The sequence below is a fragment of the Salarias fasciatus genome, chromosome 7, assembly GCF_902148845.1.
Source record: "Salarias fasciatus chromosome 7, fSalaFa1.1, whole genome shotgun sequence".
Lineage (NCBI taxonomy): Eukaryota > Metazoa > Chordata > Actinopteri > Blenniiformes > Blenniidae > Salarias > Salarias fasciatus.
This window is the reverse complement of record NC_043751.1, coordinates 25148143-25169988: the sequence shown is the minus strand read 5'-3', so window position 1 is coordinate 25169988 and position 21846 is coordinate 25148143. Positions and strand designations below refer to the sequence as shown.

The 21846-nt window shown below is 44.2% G+C and overlaps 1 protein-coding gene across 2 annotated transcripts in view; it reads right to left on the bottom strand.

The window, feature by feature from the left end:
* Positions 1-21846, bottom strand: part of brsk2a (BR serine/threonine kinase 2a) — a 169786-nt gene that overhangs the window by 35578 nt on the left and 112362 nt on the right. For both annotated transcript variants that reach the window (XM_030095534.1, XM_030095533.1), the window contains exons 3-5: positions 13772-13857; positions 10965-11105; positions 399-515 (exon numbers count right to left, since the gene is read on the bottom strand). In XM_030095534.1, the coding sequence (XP_029951394.1) occupies positions 399-515; positions 10965-11105; positions 13772-13857 (344 nt within the window). The remainder of the gene's footprint in view (positions 1-398; positions 516-10964; positions 11106-13771; positions 13858-21846) is intronic.

Genomic DNA, 21846 nt, shown 5'->3' with positions numbered 1-21846 from the left:
GACTGAGCCAACTGAAAACGCAACTTTCTCAAAATATTCTGATTCTGTCTCCGTGGAAACGGGAGGAAACTCTACCTTTAGAAAACGCTCTGTGGAACACGGAAAAAAAACTGCTTTTCTGAAACGTTGCTACTGCGCATTCTCCGTAGGAATAGTTGATGTTTATAGTGTATTGTTCTCTGCAGCATGTGTGTATGGTTTCACTAAAACAAATAAACAACAGCACCTACTAGGGGCCAAACAGGAAAACTACATTGTTTTCAGCATTGCCTTGTACATGGTTTCCAAAACGTTGCCTCGAAAGAGCAAAACTTGTCTGAGGAAGAAGATACACAAATGATGGGTTTTTACTAAGCTGTTGAACGTCGATAAACAGGAAGTGTGTTTCTGACACTCACCCACAGCTGGTTTCCAAAAGACTGTCTCCGACCTGAAGGGAGGCCATGCCGAAGTCTGCTATCCTGATGTTGTTCTTCTCGTCTAGCAGGAGGTTCTCTGGCTTTAGATCCCTGTGGCTGCGAGAAGGTGAGAGAAACATCAAGCGCTTAATGAAACATGAAAAAAAGTCACCATGAATCACAGGAACAAGTGTAACCCGGGTGAAACAAGAGGTGCGGCACAAGGTTGATCAGACACCTGCGCGTGGCATTTGGATCCACGTCCGGGAGCAGCACAACATCTCAACATGTGACAGGTCGGCCCCCACCTCTGGGCTCCGCCGCTCCCTTTGATCCGCTCTCACCTCGCCGCCCGGCCGCCGCGATACGTGACGGCCCCCCGCCGTGTCCTTTTCTCCTTCTGCTTCCTCCTCGCCCCGCTTTCCCCCCTTCATCTCGCAGACAGCCACCGGCGAGCGGCTGAGCGGAGGGCGTCGGAGGGAGCGCGCCGCAGAGGAGGTGTTCATTAGCCGCCATTCATTACCGCTAAACACAGCGAGGGGGATGGTGTCCGACGGGCCTCGTCTCCCGCCTCAAATGGGACCACTGAGAGGAATATATTTCCTATATTATTTAACACTGCTGCTGAGTCAGAGGTTAAATTTAGATTTTCAGTCAGGGAGGGAGTGGTGTTAGCATTTTATTGTGCATTTAGCACCTCCGGTGGGGTTGAGGGATGTTTGACTTCACGCTGGGCCGTCTGCCGCAGACACGACGCACATGCGGAGCGTGTTCACCTGGACGTCTATCCAGCAGTCTCTCTCTCTCTCTCTCTCTCTTTTCTCTCTCTCTCACTTGCTAGTCTCATCCCGGCTTCCTCTTCTTCCAGAATTGAGACGGAGCTGCAGCACCGTGGGGCTGTCAGTAAGTCATGACCAAGACTTTCATCTTCTTTTCGGGCTAATGATTGAAAGGAGAGAAAGAACAACAGCCGGATTCGTGGGCCTTTGAAGAGCGCCTCATCAAAATGGACATTTAACCTTAGATGACATCAGCTGGTGTAACGCCGGCTGTCAGTCCGCTGGGATTAGCTGTCAGTCGGTTTATTATCATGCTGGCAGTCTCTGTGATCCCGGCTATAATTGAAATGAAAGTCAGATGGCATTGAAAACAGTCCTCCTCGGGCTAAAACCTTCATCAGTTCACACAACCCGCATGCGGCGGCGATGCGAGTAGCTGGAGAGTTTTAGTTAATGTGGGGCTGGTGAGATTCCCGGGGATCACGGCTGTGATGGGAGGTGAGTGTGTTTAGAAATGTCTGCTTCCTTCAAACCTTCACTTCCACAGATAAAAGTAGTTAACACACTCTTACTGTCATCTACATTGCCTGTCAAAGTTTAATTCTGCCCTTCTCTGCTATGACTGACTTCATGACCTCGAGTTGAATAAAACAGTATGAAGAATGGATGAAAGGACGGCGTGTTCACTTTCCTGAGCCACACGACGGGTTTGAAGGTCACAGCGACCTCAACCTTTAGCCCCGAAAACCAAGTTATGGCAGTTCCTCAGGGAATAAGCACGTGCGTGTGCCAACCTTGAGGCAAATCTTCCTGTAATACTGGTCTTAACAAGGCGATATGAGGTCGCGGTGACCTTTGGCCATGAAAATCTAATCAGCACCTCTTTAGAATGAGAGTGGAAAATCGGAGCCAAATTTAAAAGGAATTCCCGCGAGGCGTCGAGGAGACATCAAGTTAACGAGAATGTGACAGACGGACGGACTACGAGGAAATATAAAGCCGGCATCTGTCGCCAGGCGGAGGCATAAAAATGACGAGTGAGTGGAATTTCAACACGGCAGAAGGTCATCCCATAACTTTGGCGGCACGTGAACCAGACCGCAGGGCCCAGGAAATGGTCATCTATAATTATATTGTTGATTTGTGTTCAAAAGCACGACGACGTTGCTTACTTTTGATCTCACCGAGGGGGAAAACTGTTTATTCAGAACCACTCCTTCAATGAAATCGCATAAAAATACGTCCCCGTCTGAATTACCAACCTCTCCAGCAAATAAAAGACCCATAAACATTGTTTTATAAAAGACACATCATGTATAAAGCATCTGATCCACAACTCAAGGAAGCAACATATTTAAGCGGCGGCAGCATCCAGAGGACAAATTGCATCTGGATGGTTTAGTGGTTGTCGGGACCTTGGTGTCTCTAATAGGACGGTAAACTGCCACTGTGACACATTACGCTGCACTTTTCCTGCTCGCACAGCGAGCCTGGCCTGGCCTGGCCTGGCCTCGCAGCGGGAATATCTTATGTTGAACAGGAGCTGCTGCTGTTCAACAAATTCAACAGCTGCAAAGAGCTTCAAAGTTTGTTTTTTTTTTTTTTTACTGTCTTATAAAAGAAGTCTTGGGAAAAGCCTCTTCAGAAACATTCCACATGCTACCAGAGCAGATTTTTTATTTTTATTTTTTTTTTTGCGCAGGTGTTTCCTGCCGGGCAATAAGCTGTATAAATGTTAGTGCTGCGCTTGTCCCATATGGAGCACATGAAAGGAACAGAGTAGAAGAATAAAAATACCTAAGGAGAGGCAGTATTTACGGCTTATTGTCATCCATCATTGTCAGCACATATATCTGAGAAATAGTTCCAGCTCCGTCTCACAGTTTACTTCCACAGAGCTCCTATAGCGGCGCAGCATAACATCCAGGACCACTGAAATAGTGCCCTAATAAGTTTCTCTTTGTTTTCCTGCAGAGTAGACGTGATGAAAATGTCGATATGTTCACAAAATCAAACAATTACCACCAAATATTACTGCGATCTCAACATTAAGATTGTTTATGCCCCCTCTGAGGCTGCTACAATTTTTTTTTTCTTGCACTCCAGGACTGAGCTGTTAATTGCCTGTGATCATTTGCACATAACTTGCTGATATGTTGTGTTTTACAGGAGCTCGTAATGAGCCTGTCCTCTCAGGGTTTACGTCTCTGTAATACCCGAGACGCGTTTATGGCGAGGAGCGGTTTTATAACTAAAGTCTCCAGTCCGTGTTTTAATATTGCCCGTCGTTAAGTCTCCGATCACAACAAGATATGTGGCACTAATTAGAAACACGAGGACACACAAAAAAAAAAAAAAAACAAAAAACTCACACTAATGGTTGAAATGTATCTTTTTGACACATTAACATGCTAAGAAAGTAGCACAAACCCTGCGCTGGTACCAGTATTTTTAGCTGAAGTCATGTTAAAAAGCTCCCATTCAGCCTGGGGTGCACCTCTGTGTCATCTTCCGCTTTCTATCCTTCCTTTTCTCTCGCAAACTTTTTGGGGCTTCTGTTGACCCAATTAGAAAAAGACCAAGTGCATTCGCTCCCGACGCTCGGGGCTAATATTCTATCACATTAGCAGAAAAAGAGGACAATCTTCTGAATACGGCAGGCTGGAACGTACCGGGCGCGACTCTTCATTATCGGATGGGGTTAATAGTGTATTGAGAGCAATGAGGGATGAGAGACACGGAATGCTTCGAGCTGACGGCGCCGCGTTTAAATTTGAAGCCATTTAATGATTGACGATGTTCGAAGTGTTTGCTGTTGTTGTGACATTTGTAACAGCCGTAAACATCTGCTAAAGATCGCAGTGGGAGGCTTTATGTTTTCAATTTACACAGAAACGGGAGCAACGCTGAATGAATGAACGGGATGAATTTATAATAACAAATGCTTTTAATATATCTGGGAAGTCTTTATGTATAGTCTGTAACACTGAAGCCTGCATTAAATTATGTTCTAAAATGTGCATTTAAATTAAATAATTAGGAGTTTTCAAAGCTTAATTTGCACAATGATTTATTAACACTAAGCTGTATTTCTTCTTCCGTTACACCTCTCCCAAACTCCCAGAAGAGGATGACAGATACCTTTCATCAAAAAGCTGTTTGTTGGCAGTTTTTTGACATGTCAGACAAATCCGAAGGTGTTTCCTGAGGAGTAATCCTACGAGCGAGCGTCTTGTTTTTATGTTTTAAAAATATAAAACTTCGCACATCGAAATGCCAGATTTATACTGGAAAATTATAATAAATTGCTACAAAACAGCACTTAGTGTCTTTATACTGGGGATGCGGCAATGCGAAAAATTTGGCGGATAACGATTTTCATATTGCTGCCATAGTCGATCACTGATATTGATCAATATATATCACTATATCAATATATGTCACTTTTATTTATCAGACAGACAGCAATCTCTTTTTTTTTTAATGAGTCAAATTGGCCGAAAGCCAGCATTGTGCATCCCTACTTTATACCATTCGCCGTTTAACTTGCACTAGATTGATGTGGAAAACGAGATTAGCATTAATAAGAAAGCAGACACTGAGATTTCGAGGTTACGGAAGCGTTCTTGGAGTCATCTCGTGCATCGCTATCTGTTTCTCGGGGCTTTTGCGGCACGCCGGGGCATTAATGCATCGCTCCGTGTAATGCAGTGACAAAGAAGTGGGATTACAATGACGACGAGATCTGTAATAAACAAACGGCTTGCTTTTGTTGTGTCAAATCTGTGTGCGCACCCCAGCGTTGGGCCTTAATCCAGAGGAGTCTGACTGAGGATGATGGGATGAGCAGCGGACCTTCAAGGCAGAATAAACAGACAAGCTGCCAGAGAAGTATCAGCATGAAGGAGGGGCGAAGAGATTAAAAATCCCTCTCCTCTCACATCCGGTCCTTTTACCCCGCTACTGTAAACCTGCTGTGTTCTGTTTTTATATTATTCGATTTGGGGCCGTTTCTTTTTCCATATAATAATTCCACTTTCTACCTTTCTTACTATAACCATCTTTTACAGGCGCTCCAATTTCCTCCGATTCAAGCACCATAAACCAACCGACGACTTCCATTTCCCATCCCGTACTCTATTTTTGAGACACATTTTCTCATCCTATTTCATTTATTTTCCCCACCATTCTACCTCCTAACATCCACTTCCCCGTCCTCGCAGAAGTTACACTTCAACAGTTTACCTGGAGCTACAGACAAAGAAAACTATCGAGCTACAGAAAAAGAAACTATCAGACAAATATGAGAGATTTCCATTCTGCGCTGTTAGCAGTCATCAGCTGCAGCGGTGACAGCTTATAAAGTATCAGCTTTCTACAGGCAGGCAGATAGACTGTAATCGGGAGAAACTCTCCTTAAAAAAACAAAGTCACAAACAGCCACAAGGGTATGAGACGGTGCAGAGAGAAAAATGAGACGACAGAATCACAATCTGGAGCCAAATGACTGAAAGTGTCACTTTTTTTTTAAAGAGTTGACAGCAGAGAAGAGGACGACGCAAAACAGACGATTCAAAAAAGAAGTAAACACATGTAAAACTGTACAGGTGCACCGATTCTGATGCCTAAATATTGGGCATGGAGTCAAGTACTTGTAAAAGCAAATCTCAAAAACCTGGTGAGTATAACGAGACGTCATGGCAACACACAGCTGAATCAGGATCGGTGGCGTTTAACCTCTACTTGTGTCGGTACTCCGTAAAGGCAATTAGCTAAAGGCTCCTACTCTTCCTGTGTTCGTCGTTTGCAAAAATTATATTGGCGCATTCGTTATTATTTCCCGATATTACCTGAAGGAGAGTTAAAGTCTCCTCACGCGTCTCCGTGGAGAGAGGCAGAGAGGTGGACGCGGTTCACAGGAGCGATTATGGCACTGTGTGGGTTTAATGTTACTTTTGGACCAGGTGCCTGTTTTGTGCACGTGTAGGTGGCAGCGATAACGAGCACATCACAGTGTTATGACTGCAAGTGTGTATTTGTGCGTGTGTATGTGTGTGTGAGAGCACATTAAGTTCTGCTGCGAGTTTTTAGGGACACGACTCTGTTGCGATGCGGAGTCTGTGGATTACTTGATGGTTAGAGTCGCTTTATGAGTCACCCACGCACTGGGAGCTTCAGACTGAAGTCATTAGTGAGAGCAGGAGCCGGGGACGACGGCGTGTCGTGCACAGGACGCTCCGCGGACGTCTGAATGGCTTACGAAGTGATAGGTCATAGAAATGTTCAAGATTTCTAGGTTGGAGGCTTTTTTCTCTGCAAAAATACATTTTAGTTCAAGTTATGGTCACATGCAGCAAAACTTCATCTGGAGTGAGACGGACCATTAAAGCAGCGATACAATAACCTTTTTAATTTAAACTATAAAGTTTTTTTCTGTATGGTGCAGAATATACGTAATGAAAATGTCTATTTTCCCAAAACTAAATGACTACTGTGGAAAATGAAGACAATCTTAGTATAAAGGACATTTAATGAAACCTTCTGCCGGAAGATACAGTGAAATGCCCAGAAAAGCTCTCCTATAGCTGCTATATTATGGTACTGCGTATTATGTTTATATAAACTCACCCTGACAGCTCGGCTTTGAGGATAGTTTGATAGCAAACAGGTAGCTTTCCTGCCGATGTCTCTGCTTGGATCTTATTGTTGTGTTGTGTCTGCTATTTTTAAGAAATCGTTTAAAAACCAGTGTCTTCTTTGAAGTTTTCCCAATTTGCTTGGTGGTTTGGCGTTCCGGACCAGATCCTCTTGTCAGTTTCTTCTATTCACTTTGTGTTGCTTTCGTTCCATTTGAATCAGTTATATGCATATTTTGATGTCTATAAATATATTTTTTTTCTCCTAGGAAAGAACTCCTGCACCCTTGAACGTACAGTCCAGCTCTAAAAATGATTCTCTCCTCTTCTCTTTATGCACGGCGAGGACTCGCTCACTTTAAAGTTCTCCGTCACCTTCACTATAATAAAGACAAAGTTGTACAAGATTTATGCCGATGTGAATCCGGTGCTTTCCGCGCAATAATAGCACTTTTCTGGGCCTGCCCTTGATTCTGAGGACTGCAGAGATCATCTCTCAAGCGTGTTTCCAGCAGTTTGGAGTGGTCAGCCTCCTGAATTTCCTGCTCTGAGTTTCTCTCCTTTCTCACTCTCCATGTTCAACCTTTACATGTCACAAGCATTTTGCCTCCCTCCTGCAGTCAGTGGAACTCGAGGTTCGTCTGAGCTGCCATCACATCTGCAATTGGTGGATTTATGTCTGTTGAATTGAACATTCATATTTTTTACTGTGTGAAAAAGCCGCCATACCAGACTCCCACTGCGAGACAGACCTCAACCGGGGAAAATCTCCCTGTTCAGCAAACCACCACATCGCCGTGGAGTTTGTACTTTTCTATTAAAATAATACAAGAAAAGACAATTATTGGCTGTGTTTCAGTCACTCTTGGTTCACTTGACCTTAGATTGATTCCTGGTTGTACCGATACCTTCAGAGACACTGTGAAAACCGATACTGTAAAGAGTTGAAAATAGACACATTCAGAGCGAAAACCACATGCAGCACCCACTGCTCCATGTGGTGAGTTCAAGTGCAGCAGAGCAAAATAAATGTGGCGACAATGCTAAATGTCAATTACACTGTGCTCTTTCCTTCTGCTCAGTCTTTGAAGGATTTCACATCTGCTTGTGTTGTTCGCTTGTGGGTAATACACACACTCAAAAACCGCTTCTGATGTGTTCCAGGGAAATCTAGTTTAGTTATTGCACGCTCGCCGTGTCTCTGGTGGGTGTTTGCTCTTATGGTCAACTGCCACGCCGACGTCTCGGGAGTGTGTTCACGGTGTGCTTTGTTAAACGCTGAGATTGACTGTTATTAGCCGTCCTCAGGTGGAGGTGCTTAGGAGCTGTCTGCTGTAATATGATGCCTGTTTTTCAGCCTTCCAACCCTGTTACTGAATCCAGAGTGTTTCTAGGAGTGTTTTTCTGTAGCAGACCGTGACCCCTGGCAGCCCTGCAGCGGGAAGAAAGGAGAAACCTTCACCGGGATCAGGAGAGTATCGTGAAATTATACAGTATCAGGGTTATACTATCATCTCTCATCGAGTGCTTTTATATTCGGTGCTGTTGACACGTCAACATTTTCCAGTTTTTTTCAATTTAGCAGTTAACACTCCTCCCATCTGAAAGCGTCAACAACAGTATCGATAAACCAACACAAGGCTTGATAAAGATGATTTTCCCTCATTGCACCAGCATTTAGCTCGCTGGAGATGATTTTTTCCGATGTCTGTTTTTAACCATTGAGCTCAAATGTGCATCGCTCTGCCGTAACAAAGACAAGTGAATCAGAGAGCAATCTTCATCAGGCAGAGGAAACACTGAGTCATAATCAGCCCTCTGCCTCGACGCTCGCTCTTTCATTCATATCCAGACTCCCATCCATCTGGCTCGGGGAAGATATTTGGGGATGGGACGTGGGCGGAGGACGGAAGCATGAGGCAAAGACAGGGAGCGAAGAGAAAAGCGGGAGGTGTGCAGAAAGAGGAGCATGTGTTTACCCCCACTCTCTGCACGGTGAGTCACAGAGAAGAAGCAGCACTTCTAATGGCCTGCGCAGGTCCCCCGAGCAGACGGGGGAGAAATGGAAGAAATGATTGCAGAAGCCCTTTTTTATTGGGGGGATGCTGGGATCTCATTAGTGGGAATGGCAGAGAGGTGAGGAGGGCCACGGATGTCTGTCTGTTTGCCCCTAATTGAGGTTGCGATAAGGAGGAGTGGAGGGTGCACAACACTTCCAAATAATCCCCCTCATGATAAATGTACAAGGCATCATTTTCCAGGAGTGTCAGCGAGGGGATTTGAGAGGCAGAAACAAAGTGAGAACAGGAAAGAAACAATAAATCTGTGAGAGAAAGAATCGAATAATCCATGCGAGTGCGTGTTCTTAGTGTCAATCCCAGATGTTTCACTCTAATTGGTCTAATCTGTTCTGCAAACAGTCATTATCAGAGACCACTTTTTAACTTTCAGCTGATTTGATTTGCATTTCCAGCAGTGCGTGCATTTCTCTTTTTTGTTTTTACTGATTCCATAAACTCTGTGTTTGATGGCCCAAACAATAAAATTAACTCCACTTGCAGCGTCCTGAGAGAACAGTTAAAGCGCGAGACAATTTCAAGGCCGGGATTTAAGCTATGAAGCTCGTAAAGTGGTTTAGATAACCACCAGCCAAATGTATAGTAAACACAGATTCCAGTAGAAGCCTATAGAATCCAATCTTGGAAATTAAACTGTATAATTCCGTGACAAATTGAATTAATTCCTCCATTTTAATTAACTGAGCAATAACATGCTAATCTCTGGGTTTTACCGTGGAGCACTGGGCTGCAGGGGAAATGAGACTGGATCGCCTCTATAGAGGAGTGAAAAACAGAGAATACTGGAGTAAATCCTGACTTTGCATGTAAGAATAGGAAAGTCTGTCATTCTCTAGCACTTTCAGGCAAATGCTTTGTGGGTAATTCTAAACTATCACGATGACTTGACTGTTTGGTAAGCACTTACAGTCTCGATGTGCATGCATGTATTTTTACAAAACCAAACCATTACAACAAAAAATGACTAAAATCTCAACATGAAGATAATTTTAAAGCAATGTTCTTCTGCAAAATACATACACACCGCAAATGACGCAGTTTTCATGTTGGGCCACCAGCAGGAGCTGTAGTTGCGTTTCTCTACGGAGACAAAGTCGGAACTTTTTCTGAAAATTCCACCTTGCAATCATTTTTAAAAAGTTGTGTTTTCAGTGACCCCGACCATCACTGTCACGTAAGCATGTCCGCGACTGCTTAGAAATCTGTTTTGTTTTTTTTAAATCTCAGCTTTCTTTGAAATGTTGGTGGTTTGGAGGGCCGGTTTTGGCCCACGGGCCTTATGTTTGACACCACACTCTTATTTCCAATTACACGAAGTTCATATTGGTATTTAATTACAAAACTTGAAGACCGGACTGCTTGAAAAGCTCAGGACTTCATCCTTGAGTTCGTGAGATATTTACAGCGTCTACTTGTGGTGGAGATAAATCTAAAAGCCATTCAGCTCTGTGGTGTAACAGCACGGAGATAAATACTGAGCAAAAGCAAACATCCTCTATAAAACATTTTTACATCTCAAATTTATATAAAAAGGAGAGCGACTGTCCTGTGTGGGAGGATGGAGCACAGCAACAGACATAAAAAAGCCTCTGTTGAAGTTATTACAGGAGCTTTACCATGAATCACTCTTTTTTTTTTGTTATTTTCAGGAGAATAATGAAGGAGTAAAACAGTTTGATGGGATATGTCTGTGACTGTACGGGTTTCAGACGTTTCTCCGAAACACTTGACGAAACAGGCAATATCAGATTTTCTCACTTGTGTAATTTCCATTTTGAATCACTGGGATGAAAACTAAACGGCACTCGGAAGACTTGAATAAACAAAGTCAAATTTAGATGGTAGATCCACTTCAGGAAGAATCTCTACCCTTCCAGAATTCATTAAAGGAGCTCATTATTTGTTCAGCTTTGTACAACAACCAAATTGCCTTTTGTTACACCTCCTGGGAATGATTGTTTATTGGAAGTTTACTCTCTTTAAAAGTAAGTGATGCTTTTACGACTTGAGTAAAATGAATTCTTAAACCTTTTGAAAAATGGTTATTATTGCATTATTCTCAGAGTCGCTTACCATATGGAATGACTGTGGCAGAAATCCAGGGCTGACATGATCTGTCTGAAGAACTTTCTGGCCTCTTTTGGCGTTAACCTGCCCTTCTTCACCAGGTAGTCAAACAGCTCGCCACCGGAGACGTGTTCTAGCACCAGGTACCTGACGAAGATAGGCGGAAACGTGAGAAAGAGCTGGACACATGAAGTTTATACAGATTGTCAAAGGCACATGAATATAATTGCTATTTTCACTTCATGAAAGGAGGAGCCATTTTTTGTGAAATGTTTTTCCGTCTTCCTCGCCGCCGCTGTTCATGGCGGCGGCCTTGCGGTCCGTGTGGATCCGCCAGTGCCGGAGCGGTCCGTCATCCCGACTGTGTGTCCACGCTCCCCGGCGCCGAGCGGACAGGGACAAGATGAATCTGCACTGACCCGGCCTGCAGCTTCATCCCGAGGTTTAAAGTCGGCATGAACTGTTCATATATCCTCTTCCCAAACTCCCTCCATCTTAACTAGGACAAATTGAAATCCAGGCAGGTAGTAAAACACTCTCTCTCTCTCTTTCACTCGCTCGCTCGCCCCCTCTGGATGTGTGGGTCTATTCACTTTTATTGATTAACACATGGTGTAGCAAAATGTAAGTGTAATTGGCCACAGAGCATGTGCTCAGTAAACAATCCGGAAAAGCCACATAAAGTCTGCGACGGTGAACCTGAACAAGGTCTGGCACACTTCCCAATGAGCCCAAACAGAAAGAAATGAACAAACCAAACAGAGATGTTTACTTCTATCTTTTCTTTCTTAATTTAAAAAAGAAAATGCGATAACCCAAGTGGGTTTCAAAGTAATTTGAATAACCTTCTGAAGAGGAAACAGCTTTACTTTCCCTTAACAAACAGTTTTTTCTCCTCTGTGTGTTTTCTGAAAAGGTTCAGTTCCCATGGAGCGCAAACATTTTGACCCAAACTAAGATCAGGCTTTTTTTTTCTGTGCAGTCGACCCTGAGACGAAGAATCATGTTAAGTTTTATAATTAAATCTCAAGGTCTTTTCTCATATAAATACATCCAGTAACCTGACAATGCTTGCTAATTATTGACTTTTCAGACTTTAAACATCTTAAACTTCAATGCAAAGATTTTCTCATGAGATTTTCTTTCCCTCAGAATATATCTTTAAAATAACCTGCCTGCGAAATTAACACATTTTCTCAACACTCCTGTAAATGTATAATTAACAGAACTGCTGACAGCAACAGAGCTACAAATCAACTGGACTCATATGCATTATGATTTCTGACTATTAAGCTTTTTGTCCAGTGGCCATTTTTCATTCTCAAAGCTATAATTCAGATAATTATTGTAATGTGATCATTCATTCATTCACAGCAAAGAAATCCCCATAAATAAATGATTGGCGGATTATGTATCAAACTCCTTCTCCTCTTGTTCACACCACACCAGTTTGAACAGCTTGTTGTCGGATCTGCGCCAACAGAATAATAAATCTTTAAAGCACTGGGACGGCGAGCGCCCGGCAGGCTGTATGTCTATCAGCGATTGCCTCTGGAGTGAGGATATCTCAGTTAGAATCATCAGCAGCTGATGTGAAATACGGAGTGTATTCAAGTCACTCGTGGTGCAAATGTAAAGCAATTTGTCTTCGGTGGCGCTACCAGTGACCGTCTGTCAGGAGTGATGAAGCAACGGCCACAAAATGTGATTTTAATAATCCAATTATAGGATGAATCATAATATTCTGTGATTCCAGTCATCTTAAAGGATGACATGTACAGCAGTGCATGCCCAATCCCATTTGGCCAGCCGAGCTCCACATGAGGACTAATTGAATTTAGTTGACAAACATTCCTCTGTAGATCAAGAGGTCTACGACTGACGACTGATGGGATTGTCACTCACCGCTGTTAAAGTTAGCTAACAGATCTGTGTGTGTGAGTGTGTGTGTGTGTGTGTGTGAGTGGCTGCGGCGGCACGCTCTCTGTGGCTAATGTCTCTTAATGCCGCGGTGCAGCCTCTGATAAGCGTGTCGTGGTGTTTGCATTACGGAGACTTCCTCCCCCCTATTAGCAGTCCCCGAGCGTGCGCAACCAAATTAAATGCTTCACGCAAGTACTAATGGAGCATCCACCCCTCCAAGGCTATTGTTGTTGGTCTGCAATCAAAACACACCAATCACAACTGCTCTGCAGGCCACTGAGATGATTTGTAGCAGTATAAACATAAAAAAAAAAAACACTGAAATTCAGAGTAATGATGTCTTGAAGCCATCAAAACAAAGTTTCCCCACAAACTTTGAGTGATCTCTTTTTTTCCTGTGATATTTCCATCTCATCAAGATCTCAGAGAATCAGGTTAGGTTTACACGACAACGCTTCGAGGGGAAATGCCTTGTTTTTGCATTTTCGTGTCAAAATGATTTGCCATTTACATGGCGATGCTTTGAGACAACGTCCACTTATGGTTAAGTGTGTGGGTCAGTGTTGCTTTAAATTGGGCAATGTGCAAAAACAAAATTCAGTCATGTTCTATCTTCGATTCAGCAATTTCATGGACATGAGGTGACTGGACTAGTAGTCATGTGCACTTTACTATCTAAATTTGCAAGTTAAATTGAACTTCCATGGAGGAACTTCCAACAAGAATTAAACTTATCGCAAAATTTAACAAAAAAAAATTGCATTTCTTTTTTATTTTCTATTCAAAGTTTGAACATTCAAACACACAGACAGAGCAGAAAGCTAAAAGCATTAACAATGAGGGTGCACGGACATTGGTTTGGACATTAAAAATCAAAGGATGATACTTACAAGTATTTTTTATTTTCGTAGACGTCGTGTAGCTTTAAAACGTGCGGGTGTTCTATGAGCTTCAGGATCGCTATTTCTCGCTCCACCTGCATGAGAGAGGGAAGGAAAGCTTTGATTACTGGAACATCAAAACACATCAATCCAACAAAAGAGTGACTCCCAACCTTTTTCTTGAGGATGCATTCACATTTTCAGTGCATGCATGTTTTCTCCCTGAAACATCAGGCCATAATCATGTGTAAACTCTCTGGATAATGGAAAACTACCCCAAGAACCTGCTGTGACGACACTCTGCAGGCTTTACCTGTGAAGGTGACCTTCAGACTGTAACACTTCACACGGCTGGCACGAGAGCTTAAGAGGAATAAGTCTGCTGAAGAAAGGAGCTGATTGGTGCTTTCTCCTGGCAGAAAGGACGGAGATAAGCTGCGACCACACTCCGGTTGGCATCTGGGCCAGGAAGCACTGCTATCTCCAGAGAAAAATGCGGTTTGCTTCAAAAACTGAGGAAAAACATTTGTCTTATCTCAACGTACTTTCTCACAGACAAGTTTTGAGGAACGCTTTGCAGTTACATTTCACAACGCGTTGATGTTTTTTGAGCCGAACATAAATCACGTTGTTCCGATAAGACTCGTCAAAGCACTCAGACGTCCCGCGTTTGAACGTTTCTGTCCACTTAGAGAACAGCCTGCGGATAAAACGGGGTCAAAACGTCCATTCAGGTACATCAAAATGTCCCAGGGGAGGGTTTTTATTTATTTATTTTTTTTATGCTGAGATGTTGACTGTAACATCCAAACACAAGACTCTCGAGGACAACCAGACGCTGAGTCTACACAAGATCCTTCCTTTTCCTTTCTTTGCTTGCGGAGCTGCAGGGAAGATGTACAGTGAGACCGGCGGGAGCTGAATTTCACCAAAAAACGGAGCTGATCAGTTTGGATTTGTGTCAGCAACTTCAGAGGTCGCTGTCAGCGCGTGCAGCTGCCACCGAAAATCAGCACGGCGGCCGGTTCGCCACAGTTCCCCGCTAATCCTCAGCACCTTGTGCCGCTCTCCTCCTCCCTCACATTACTCGCCCATCTTCCCCACCACCCTCCGAGTCCAACTCTGACTGACAAGGATGGATATGAGAGAACAGTGAGAGTTCGAGGCTCCCCCGGCTCGTCTCGCTCTCATCAAAGTCAATTTCACCATGTCACTTGTGTGTGACAGCCTTCACGTCGCCTTAACGTCACCAACACTCGCGTGGAACCGAGCCAAAAAACTCTGATCTGCCGACTGACTGTATATTTTTTATACTAAACTCTGAAAAGGCTCTTTGCTTGACTGGGCACAAAACCAGGTCATACCCTGTTAATTATTCATGCACTCACACTGAGCTGGTTCCAGAGTGGCTCATGTTACTGGTCCCTGTCTTCTCGGGCAGGTTTTGTGGTCTATCTTGACACACTGGTCATAACTGTTTCCTGGAAAGTAAAAACCTCCTCTCAAAAGCAACATGTTGCTAACGTGGAAGAGGAAACCAGCTAAAACAGCAGCAAGCGGTTTTATGTCTGTTTGCCTGTTGCCCTGTGTCCGATCTCCTCTCCTTCAGGCACGAAATCTGAAAATCTCCACATCTGAGTCTGGTTCTGCAGGTTTCTTCCTGTTAAAGGGAGTTTTTTTTCAATTCCGAAGCCACAAAACATATATGCTGAGCACACAGCTCGGCTAAAAAGGGTAAAGTTGTAAATACATAATTAGCACCAGGCTGGAGCATGACTGGCGTGAAAAAGAAAAAAAAAAAAAAAAAACAGGCTAATCGAGGCTAATCCAGACACTAATGAGCGCTATCAGCAGCAGCCCTGCACCAGTCTGCCACTTTCTCACCCTCGGTGAAGGTATGCCGTTAAGAATGAGCCCTCGGTGGCGAGCCCGCTCGCTGGCAGCGGGACTCCCTGCGAGGAGACTAATGCTAACCAGGACTCAGGGAGAGATGAGCTGTCTAAATGCTACAGAGCCAGCAGCTGGCTTCCTAAGCTTCCTCTAAGCGCTTCCTTTTAGTTAATTGAAATGAGAGAAATGAGGCTTATTGTGAAGACTTAACTGTACAACAGGCCGCTTAATGCAAGATTAGCTGCTGATTAACACCTCGATGTAAATCTGGGAGGATCACCTCGCTCCTCAGTGTGATGAAAGGTGCAACAGTTTGATCAAATGTGTGAATCTATGGGATCCCAAACAATGAGTCCTCATGAAATCCTGGAATGGGCTCATTCACCTCCTCGTGCTTCCATGCAGGTGTTCGTTTTCAGTCTTGGCCTTCTTCCTGTACACAGCACACTCTCTCATTAAGTTTCACATCTGTGAACGTGGACGGTCCTCTCCGGTTGCCATATCTCCACCGCCCTTCATGAAGCGTTTATTAGTGGACATTTGGAAACCGTTGACCAAGGCGCGCTCGCTCGCTCGCACGTGAAAGAACGGACAGGTGGGCAGATGAACACGCAGCTTTTCTTTTCATCTTATTTTTCCTGAGTCTCTCTTGTGTTTGGAGGCTCAGGTCATGGCCAATTTGGTCAATTTTTCAATACCGAGACACGCTCGCCAGCTGAATAACAAGCAGGAAAGAAGAAACACCTTGACGGAAAGTGGCTGTCAGTGCCGGGTACCCGGGTTATCGCTGTGAAGTGGACGTCATTAGGAGAGGATATTAGAACAGAAGCTTGTTAGCAAACGAGCAGAACCGATTGTTTCTTTCCAATGTGTGTCATTTCCTGAATCAGTCAGCAGACCTGTGTTTGTCGCATGGAGGTGGTAAACATACTGCATGGGAGGCGCCGATACTGCTTCATCAAAGGACAAATACAAGTACTAACTTTTAGCTACTTGGCAATACCGAGTACCGATATGACGACTTATTAAATGCTATTAAGTCTAATTCATACTCCATGAACAAATGGCGTGCAGAGACTGAGTCGTTATATACTGTAAACTGTCAGTAAAAGAGTTTTAATAACTGTTTTTTTTCTTTTAAAAATCAATTTAATCACCATTTCTTTCTTCTTCTCATCTTTGATGATTATTTACGTGTAAATAACGAAGAAATAATAAAAACTAAAACCTCAATCAGTGAGAGACGACTGAAAAGGCAAATGATAAAGAGGCCGAAGCGGAGAGAATGAATGGAAAAAAAAAGTGACTCCAAAAAGGACTTTACTTTTCTTTTCTTCATTATGTGAAACGTGCATAATGAAGAGACATACCCGCTGTGTATTAATTGTGAGTTTGATGCGTTTGAAAACACTTGTAAGTGTGGGAGATGAAGAGCGGGTCGCACGGCCACATACACAAAGCTGTCACTGCTGCCACTTCAAATCGAGAGCGCGAGAGCAAATTTAGCATAGTTTCATCAGCTCGCTATTGATTTTTTTTTTTTTTTTTTTTTAAATTACAGCTCTGGATCTCGGTCGACTGAATGGACGAGCAAACAAATGACTTGCGACATCAATAGTTTCACGGCCGTGGCCGGCGGTCCGGCGACGGAGGACAGAGGATTAGAGACCGTCAGACAACAACAAAGACGCACAGAGATTAGATTCATGTCACACATGTCACAGATCGACAGAACGAGAGAAGCCAGCTCAAAATCTCAAAGGGGGGAAAATATTGGATCGCCGACTCTGTCATCTCTCACTCTCCACTTATTGCACCTCGCGCTCGTCCTCTCGCCTTTCTCTCCCTCTCTCTCATGCACACAGATGGAAAACACAGACATTTCTGTCACCTCCCCCAGGCGAGCCAGTGAACGGTCCCTTGATACTGAGATCTGAGGATCAAAGTCAACAGGGCAGTGATGTGTGTCAGATAAAAAAAAAGAAAAAAAAGAAAAAGACAAAGAAAAACTGGGGTGACTATGCTAACACGGAGGCCAGGGTGCGTGCACGGACTGCTGGATGGGAAAACAAAGCAGAGACGGAGGGAGGAGGGCATGAGCCGTGTAATGGAAACGGTGTGTGAGTGTGTGTGTGTGTGTTTAGGGGGGTAGCCTGAGCCCTACTACGCCCCCCGACACGGCTCTTTGTGGTTAATTAGCGCAACACGGGGAATTGACAACGGCAACATGCAGCGAGCGCCGTGGAAGTGATAACAGGTGAGGAGCTAAAACAATGTGACAAAGAAAGGACACGAGAGAGCCGCACTTCAGCCCGGCGCGGCGCCTTTCCTCCATCTGGCAGGAGGAAACACAATGCGGCGTCTCCCAACACTTCAGCACAGTCGCGCCACAGAGTTCCCCGGACAGCTTTCCACGTGGAAAATCACACTTTCAGTGATTCGGCCCAATGAGATTCGATTTCCAAGCATTTGTTATTACAAGAATCAATTCATTGCATGTCTTCACGCGCTAACTCGGGGGTCTCCAACATGAGGCCCGTGGGCCACAACCAGCCCACAAGATGTTCCAATCCGGTCCGCCAGTCCACCAGGAAAACAGTTAAAGTTGTCAAGGAAAACATGAAAAATGTAGTGTTTGGTAAAAAGGACGGATGGTGGAGGAGATAAAGGAGGTGACGGCTGGACTGGAGTGGACGAGGGTCAAGCAGCGAGTGAGCAGAAGGGGAGGAGACGGCACAGCTTGGCTACTGGCTCCCAGACAAAACCAGTCAGCTTGTCATCCATTCATATTTGTGACATGTGGACACATTACTGCATGATGCACACACACACGCGCACACACACACACACACACACACACACACACACACACACACACACACACACACACACACACACACACACACGCCACTGATCACAGCAAGCTGCGAGCAACCTCCATCCATCCATCCATATGTCGGTCAGTGAGCCAGTGGGGCACAGAGTGTGTTTCCTGCCAGGACGGGAAGCAGCCGATCTGCCGCATGTATGCAGACGTGTGTGTTAATGGTAACGACGTCGAGGCAAACGGCCCTTGTGTGTCCTCAGTTTCAAGGGCAAAGACGCCCAATCTGCTTCTTCCTCGTGAAAGTCAACCCCAAAGAGGGAAGACATGCAGCGCGCCATGTTTTTAATAAGGACCTGTTTCTTCTAAACTCCGGTCTAAACTTAAAGATGTGAGCTGAGAGCGTCAGCTTCAGCAGACACAAATCAAGTAGTCGGGTTATCGCTTCCATCAAGAGCACAACAGAGACAAGAAGACGGCCTTGCCAGGACGATTCCAGTGAAGAAGCATCGACATGCCTGCACCTCACAATACCCGTTTACAGGCCACCTTCAGAAAAAGGGCCACTCTGGGCGCTGCTGAAGCAAAATTCACTTGAAAATGTTGCCTGTCCCCTCTGTAACGCGCTACGCTTAGTGGTTTAGTGCAAATTTCTCAAACCAGTGTGGCTTCACATCACCCTCCCTCTAGTCTTCACACCATTTTTCTGCTGAATAATGTTTAATAAATAAATGTAAGGATAAAATAGATGGTGTAAATCTAAGTGCAGCTGTGACTTCTCACACATGAGACATTTATTAGGGTGCTGCATTTATTTTCATACATTTTTACTAAAACATTGCATATTGCAACAATGAGGTTGTGAATGTATTTGTTTTATTTTAAAAGTCCTTCCATCCATCGTTTCCTGTTTCAGAGAGAGCAAACAAACACACACGTCCGATAAACTGGCCCTCGCTGTTCCCTCTAAACGCCCCCCCAGCAGCTCGCCGTGCTCAGGTAGGTGGTCGTAATTACATCCAGGTAACTTTTATATTCAACACATTTCATTATCTCTTGATTAACTAACTTCCGCAAGGCTGGAAAATTGAACACAGGCTAATTTGTAAGAAAAAAAGAGAGAGAGAGAAAGAAAGAAAATTGGCTCTGACTTGTCTGTGTTAATGAGTTTGGGACTCGTTGTGATGCATTATTTGGTTTTCGCGGTCAGTGTGTTGAACATCTAAAGTGAGACGATATTAACTTCCGTCCTCCTTCATCTACGTCCCCGCGGGGAACGTCTGCTAATGACTCTGTTGTGCTAAAACAACGCAGCAAGATTCCTCCTCCACCTTTTCCTCAGTGACGCACGCCTGGTGCATGTCATGCTGAAACGTGCATGTCAATATTTTCAGACGAGTTAAAAAAAAAAAAAAATCTCTTTTCTACCGACTATCCAGTGTAAGACTCAATAAACACTGGAAGTTTAAGTAACTGGCTGATTACATTGTAAGTTAGTTTCTGAACCTATATACAAAGTTTTGAGCTCATTTGTTGTGTTTCCATTGAAGAGTTTTCCCTTATTGACCAGCTGCCTATCCGGTATTGACTCCCATTCCCGTCTGCAGCTTATGTGTCAATGAATAAGTCATGTATTCATATGTGAAGTTAATTAGCTTGTAAGTGGATCGCTGTTGGCTCATCGCTGCTGTCTGCCTGAATTACCTCACTAAATAGCCTTCATTGCTCATTGACTGCTTGGATTTACCGAACCAGTGTCACCTGTGCTTTTTTCCCCTCATTCTACAGCAGGGCACATTCATGTCATGGTAAATATTAACTCGTTTCACCTCGTATTTTAATTTAATTTCGGAGGCAGAAAAATTGAAAGTGAAGTTTTTTGCAAGATAAGACAGCAGATGGCATTTAATACAAATGACTTCAGAGTCATGATAGAATCCAATTTTATTCCTCTGTGCTGCTCTTTAGGAACGGTTTCTTCAACCGTGCACGCAGACCCAAGTAGGTTGTTCCATTTACACTTTGCTTAACTCATATAGATGACCTTCAGAGCATGATGGTTGCACTCGTTCTCTGTCGTCACGTTCGCTGTGAAAACCAGTTCATTAATCCACATCTCACAATTCAAGGTCACCTCACCGAATCTCTCCTATGAAATTAGGCAGCGAGTGACAGAATGGAGGAGTTGACGAAAAGACTTCAGACACAGAAGCACGGCCGCCTGCCTGTCACTGATAAATCACTCATCCCGCAAATGGCTTCTGCGCCAAAACATGCATGGACTTTTTCATTTTCGCTCGCAACACACTGGCTCCCATTCGCGTCTCTATAAGGGAGAATCGAAGAGGTTGATGATTATAGCCGCCGTCCCCGGGACGTCTGTCAGCAGACCCCGTTCGGACCAAGGTCATCCAGGGACGCGTCTGTTAGTGTGAAGTGATGGAGCCCGCTGCGGATTTAAGTGTCAGCCTGATGGATCTGTCAAAAGCACGAGGACACGTCGCAGACGTAATTAGAGAGACAGAATGAGAGAAACTGAAAATAAATGAGAAGATGAAGAGAAGGACGAATACCAGAATTGGCCCTGGGTGGGAAGGTGTAATGAGTACCGTTTCAAAGGGTGAGAGATGGATAAAGGATAAGGACTAACTGGCTAGCAGAGACTGTGTCCAGATCGATCTACATGTCTCAGGCATTGATCACACTCCCCCGTGGAGGGATTTCACCTCGTCTTCACAAAGGATGACTGATAAAGTGATTATCAGAAAAACTGCCGCGCTGACTGCCTGCGTCTCTGTGTGTTCACGGCTGCTGGCACGTCTGTGAGCGTCACGATCGGCAGGACGGAGGGAAACGTGACTAGTAGTCGATACGGAATCACATAAATGTCATTTTAATAGTTAAGATGCAAAACTTTGATTGCATGTTGGGGAAGTCAATTTCAACCACAACGGTGCTCAGAGCCACTGTTAATGAAACTTTTTGATTTCATTGACGTGTAAACAGGGGAAAACGTAACTTTTCCAAAATGCTGCTGCAGCACATGTGCACTACAGCTGTAGAAAATAGATTTTTCTGCACTTGATCAGCAGACGGACAATAACAACCGTAGCTGTGGATACAAGGACCAAAATAAATCAGATTAAATTGCAGATTCAATTAAATTTGCACCATTTAAACACTTCAATCTGATCACATTTGCACCATCCGATTGAAATTTCCATCGGTTGGGAGGGGTCCCATGGTGTAGTCCATGTAAACAGCGCACCGGGTTGCTGCCGACAGTCGGAGTTTTGTGTGCATGTCTGTGATGTCAGTTCACTGAAAATCATGACAAAGCGGCGTACACACGCAAGAAGCATTCCGTGTT